The 6,465-nt window shown below is 37.2% G+C and overlaps 1 protein-coding gene across 1 annotated transcript; it reads left to right on the top strand.

Moving 5' to 3' along the window:
- The first annotated feature begins 3,011 nt into the window (after positions 1-3,011).
- paox1 (polyamine oxidase (exo-N4-amino) 1) lies at positions 3,012-6,286 on the top strand. Its single transcript, XM_046870974.1, is given in 8 exon segments — positions 3,012-3,208; positions 3,361-3,781; positions 3,872-3,918; positions 3,921-4,064; positions 4,877-5,126; positions 5,201-5,313; positions 5,824-5,981; positions 6,131-6,286. Coding segments are annotated over 8 exon segments (1,482 nt in total). The 5' UTR covers positions 3,012-3,015.
- The last annotated feature ends 179 nt before the right edge of the window (positions 6,287-6,465 follow it).

The following is a 6,465-nucleotide window of genomic DNA, read 5'->3' as shown; positions in this document are numbered from 1 at the left end:
GTATCTTATCCCCTACAGCCATCATTTATCACATGCACTCACCTGCCTGATGGCCAAGCCTCTCTAAGCCTTTGCTGCCAAAACTCACTGAAACTGAGACTGCATACAATACAACGGGGAACAATGATAAATTATCCTGATGACAAACTGAAGCCACAGTAAGGTCACCAATTCAGCTGAATCTGACTTCACAGAAGGCCGTCTTGAGCCGTGGCAAAAGAGAAATGGGCATCAATAGTAAATAGGCATCTTCTCTTTTGCACAGAATCTGCACACTGAAATAACGTTTGTATTATTTACTATTAATTATAATACATTTATAAAATAATTAAAAAATAATTCATTTTATCACGCTTCCATGTAAAGTGTGGATCAGTGTACGTTGGTTTTTACCGACAATGGTTGTATATATTGTAACTCTTTATATTATTATATTACTTTCGTTATAGGAAGAGCTGACAAAAAGATAGAAAAGTTCAATTTAAGCCAAATTAAGATTCTTTTCTATACCAGGAACAACATACACACAGTAAATAGTTTCTAAACTTCAAAGCAGAGAACAATTAAATCATTAAGGGTTTTTGCGCCCTCTAGTGAACAATTAAGAGAAAAGACTAGTAGTATTGCTGCCAAAACGTTTCCATTCCAACATGTCTCTGGCTTAAGGTTTGCTGAGATAACAAAATTAATGAATAAAATGTTTTGGGTAGTGAGCAAATCATATTTAAATATAATATTTGATTAAATTATTTGACATTGCTAGTCAAACCAAGCAAAAAATTAAAAAAATTAAAAAACACTGGCAAATAAGCTTCATCTCATCCAACATCCAGCAACTGTGAGCCATGAGCATGGGTGTAACAGAATGTTTAGGAGAGAAACGTTCGTGTAATTAAATAGAGATTAAAAGCATGATCTGATAAAATAATTTTTTTAACTCACACTGAGTTTGAATCATGTTATATAGTTATAATGGCATTGCGGTCACTTGTGCACAAACCTGTCACTTGCCACAGAAGTCCACTGAATAGAGAAATAGGTAGGCGGGACCAATGTCATCATTTACATCACACAGTTCACTTGCATGTGAAGTAACTCTGAATTATTTTCACATCAGCTTGGTCACTTTCATATGCCACATCACCTCAGTAAGGTAAGTGCTGCTGAGACAAGCTTTTTCCAAGTCTGTATTTCATGAATGATGGCATACAGAAATTATATATGGATACAGATTTAAGATATACAGTCAAGATAGTCATTAAAATAGACCCTTATACTGCATGTAGGAAGGCACAATCAAGATGGTTTGGACATGTGCAGAGGAGGGACATGGGGTATATCGGTAGGAGAATGCTGAGGATGGAAGAAAAGAGGAAGACCAAGGAGGAGGTTTATGGATGTGGTGAAAACATGCAGGTAGTTGGTTTGAAAGAGGCAGATTTTGAGAAAAGGGGGGTTTGGAGACGGATGATCCACTGTGGCTACCTATAATGGGAGCAGCCGAAAGAAGAAGAAAAAGAAGATACTGCATATGTCATTAAAATTCTATTGAGTCAAGAGTCAAGTTTTAATTGTCATATCAACAATATTTAGCTACAACAACAATACTCCAGAACCATGGTGCTACATAAAACAACATAATACTACATCACACAATATAGAGCTACATACAGAACATAGAGATAAGGACTAAAGTAAGTTGTCCTTGCCACATAAAGTGCATCATGTCCAAGCTAGTGCAAACAGTGCAAGACAAAAGACAGTGCAAACAGACAACACAAGACAGTGTAGCACAGATATACAACAAACAAAATAGCACTGCCAGTAAACCTTCTGTATAATGTGTTGTACAGTACAATGTGCAAAAAGAGAACTGTAAACAAGAGTATACTTGTAAATATAGTGTAAACACAAAATGTTGTGCAAAACAGCAACAGCAGCAATCGAGTAAATGTGCAAAACAGCATGTAAATAGTTATAATATAGTTATAATAAAATAATAACAATATAATATAGTTAGTGCTGAAGACGTGTGTGTGAATTGAAATGAGTATTGAGTGTGTTTGAGTTCAGATTTGTAACAGTTCAGTAACAAAAAGTTAAGTGTGTGTGTGTGTGTGTGTGTGTGTGTGTGTGTGTGTGTGTGTGTGTGTTTTGTACAGTTCAGTTCTGTGTGTTAAGGAGCCTGAGGGCTTGAGGGAAAAACTGTTGCACAGTCTGGATGTGAGGCCTGAATTATTCGGAACCTCTTTCTTGATGGTGGGAGAGTGAGGGTGAGGGTTAGGGTCTGTGAGGGGTGTGTGGGGTCGTCCACAATGCAATTAGTTTTGTGGATGCAGTGTGTGGTGTAAATATCTGTTTTAGAGATGAGAGATGAGAGAGACTGTTGGCTCCACACCAGGCTGTTAGCTGTTGCACCTCCTCTCTGTATGCTGACTCGTCGTTGTTGCTGATGAGACCCACGTTCATGTCATCAGCGAACTTGGTGATGTGGCTTGAGCTGTGCATTGCTACACAGTTGTGTGTTAGCATTGGGCTTATTAATAGATAGAACTACTGCTTGACATTGTGCAAATAACACTTTATTAAAGGGTGTTCATGATGTGCATAATGTGCATGTTTATGTGCAAAAACCATGCACATCATGAGTGATGCTACAAATCACTTATGAATACCTTTGACTGTTAGGTTTCCACTTTTCAGTGTTTGCTTAGGCAACAACTGTAGGGCATCTGTGAATGTGCAGCTCTTGGCCCCTGAAAATGCTTCTTGCATTTTTTTATTATTACTATTATTATTATTTTATTATTTGTTAATTTATTTATTGTATTATTATTATGTATTCTATATTATATATTATCATTACATCTTCTATGGGTTCACAGGTTTCATCCCACTCAAGAACAATGTTTTTACATTTGACTCCTGGTTTTTTAAGTGTACAATGACATTATGTGCTATGGTTTCGATAGGGCTCTTCAACAAAACTGGTTTTGATGTGGGTACTAAAGATAAATGATGATGATGATTATGATGATAATTATTGTCTCAGTAATTCAGGAGGTGCTGCAGCCCCGTATTGTTGTGGTGGGTGCTGGTGCAGCTGGACTCGGCGCAGCCATCAAGCTAAACCATCTGGGTTTCAAGAACATCATTATTGTTGAAGCATGTCAGCAGGTTGGAGGCAGAATAGCAAAAGCAAATATAGGTGCTCATGTGTCTTTTAATACGATTAAATATATATAGCTGTTTTAAACGATTTTATTTTATTTTTATGGTTTGCATCGAATTTTTATTTAGACACATGAAGCAATATGGAACACATTTAGCCTACATTTAATGTTCTTTTTTTTTACACAGGAAATGCCTGGGTTGACACTGGGGCTCAGTATGTTCATGGTGCATCTGAAAAAAACCCAGTCTACTGTCTTCTAAAAAAGTCTGGCCTCCTCAGCCAAGTGCCAGAAGATGGCAAAATCTTGTTTTACAGATGCAATGGACACAAAGTTGATGAAGATTTCAGCAAATATGTGTATGAGGCTGGAGAAAAAATAATTCGGTATTATGGTAATATTGGAAAAAGCATAGGAGAACATTTTGCAGAGAAAGCTCAGGAGCTCATCGACATGCATCAAGCTGATGAGAAGATGCTAGTGCAGAGCATTCTTTCTTTAGTTGGGAAACAGTTTTTGCTCGATATCGGAGCCTCTGACCTTCATAATGTATCTTTGGCTTCGTGGCAATATTATATCAACATGGGGGAAGATCTCAATGTGGAAGGGTACAGTTTGAAAAAGTTCTTATTCATTCAAAAACTTAATAACAACTGCTAATGTGTACTACATAGTGTTATTTACTGTCTCCAATCTAGACTTATGTTTCAATTAGTGGAAAATTTAATGGAGGACTTCCCTAAGAGTGTTTGCTCTTGAATAAAGCAGTGAGCAAAATTGAATGGGACGACTCTTTCAGTGATAAAGAAGGCCATGTTTACCCTGTGTGTGTTGTGTGTGAAGACGGAGATGAGATTTTGGCAGATCATGTAATTGTCACAATCTCACTTGGTGAGTAGTTTATGTCATGTATATTATAGTAATTGTATACCACAGCAATACTGTATATCAATGATTATTTTTTCATTATTTTTATTATTATTTTTGAACTTTTACAATTCGTGCTTTTATAGTTTATAGTTACATATCGTTGTTGTGAAACCACTGTGAGCTAATTATTATTATGCATTTATGTTTACTGATTACTGATATTTATGTTTTAGCAGCTATACACAGTCATACGCACACCAGTTTCTTTTTCCTCCCTCTTCAATTTAAGAAGACAAAAACAGTACATCATGTTAGTGGAAAACTGATGATCCTAGAGACATTTTCCTTAAATGTTATACTGGTAAATTAACGGAATAAGTTAGTACTCTTTCTGAAATCTTGAATAGATTGAATAGAGTATATGTCATACAAATCTCTCTGAATGAGTTTTATGTTAATATGCAGATGAATATAATCCTAAGATTTTTGTGGGGATGGAGTTAGGGCTCTGTGTGGGCAACTCGAGTTCTTCCACACTAACCTTGGCAAACCTTTTCTTCATAGTTTGCTTTGTGCACATGGGCATTGTCATGCTGGTATAGTCTAGACCGGGGTGCCCAATAAATCGATCGCGATCATCCGGTTGATCCCGAAGGTTATGTGGGTAGATCGCATGACATTTAAAAAAAAATATTTATTTATGCATTTTTAGGTAGATCTTTGCACCCCTGGTCTAGACCAATCCCTTTGTTTTCTTATGTGTTAATACACATTTCAATATCATGCTTTCATTTAAAAAAAAAAAATTTTTGCACATTGTTTTTTTCCAAAAGGCTGCCTCAAAGCTCAAGCAGACACGTTCTTCAAACCAAGACTTTCTGCAGAGAAGAAGGAAGCGATTGATAAACTTGGTTTTGGAAATATTGGAAAGATCTTCTTAGAATATGAGAAAGCATTCTGGGAGAATGATGTCAGTCATATTCATTTTATTTGGGACGACGACTCTGTTTCATCTGTGCACACTGATCAAGCTCAGTGGCTGAAACACCTCCAGATATTCACTGTGATGAGACCAAAAGAAAAGTATGATGAACAATTAATAATGATAGTATTAAAATATACAAGTTTGATATAATAAAACAGGTTTTTTGTTTTAGGTTTGGCAATATCCTAATTGGATGGTGTCCTTCAGATGTAGCTGACCTGATTGAGACCATGCCAGAGAAAGAGTTAACCAGTGCAATCACTGAACACATCAGGATGTTTACTGGTAGATTTACATTATATTATGTCCGTCTCAAAATTTACAAGGCATCATACACCGACCAGGTATAAATTTGTAGCCACCGATCAGGCATAACATTATGACCACCTGCCTATTGTGTTGATCCCCTTTTGCTGCCCAAACTATCCTGACCCTTCAAGCATTAGCAGCATTAACAGCACTTCTTCAGCAATTTGAGCTACAGGATCTCGTCTGTTAACCAGCTTTTGCTCCCCGCATGCATCAATGAGCCTCGACCGCCCACGACCCTGTCGCCGGTTTACCATTGATCGGCAGAATGGGAAGAGCCCACAAGAGCTGCAGTTTTGGAGATGCTCTGCCCCAGTTGTCTAGCCATCACAATTTGGCCCCTGTCAAATCGCTCAAATTTGTATGTTTGCTCAAAATTGTATGCATGGTCGGTGTATATAAACATATATATGTTAAAGTAAAATGTTATAAAGGATACACTCTCTCTCTCTCTCTCTCTCTCTCTCTCTCTCTCTCTCTCTGTAGGAGATCCACATATTCCTCCACCAAAGACAGTTCTGCGCACAGAGTGGCGTAGTAACTGCTTCACATCTGGTGTTTGTAGTTTTCTCCCTGTTAATGTAGATGCGCTGGTCATGGATGTCCTGGCACAGCCTTTAGTTGGCACTAGGAACCCGAACAAGGTAAAAGCCACTCCTGATCAGTAGAATATGTCTAAAGTTTTTTACAATTATTATCAGTTGAGAGGACATGTCATTTGTATTTGCAAATATGAATGCCTTCAGACAATTAAGGCAAAGTTGTAAGAAACATTTGGGTATTCTCCTTACAGGATCTTTAGGTTTTGTTTGCCAGAGAAGCAACTATAAAGTCACTGTATGGTACAGTGCAGGGAGCTTTGCTTTCTGGACACAGAGAAGCAGAGAGACTGCTGCAGTATTACAAAGTAACCAAGCCTGCTACTGTTCCCTGTGCCACACACACTTAATAAATATTTCAGATTTCCTAGATCAGAGTAACCCACTTCATGCCACAAACTTTTCTCAAATCAAATAAGTCTTACTGCACTGTACTTACTAAAATAAAATGTATAAAGAAAATGTTTTTCTTAATTTTGTGTGCTTTTAAAAATGGCTTTGGACAGTGGTTGTGGATATTTGTGCACAT

This window comes from Silurus meridionalis, chromosome 17 (genome assembly GCF_014805685.1).
Source record: "Silurus meridionalis isolate SWU-2019-XX chromosome 17, ASM1480568v1, whole genome shotgun sequence".
Taxonomy (NCBI): domain Eukaryota; kingdom Metazoa; phylum Chordata; class Actinopteri; order Siluriformes; family Siluridae; genus Silurus; species Silurus meridionalis.
Note: the sequence above shows the minus strand (reverse complement) of the source record. Positions and strands in the feature narration are given on the sequence as shown.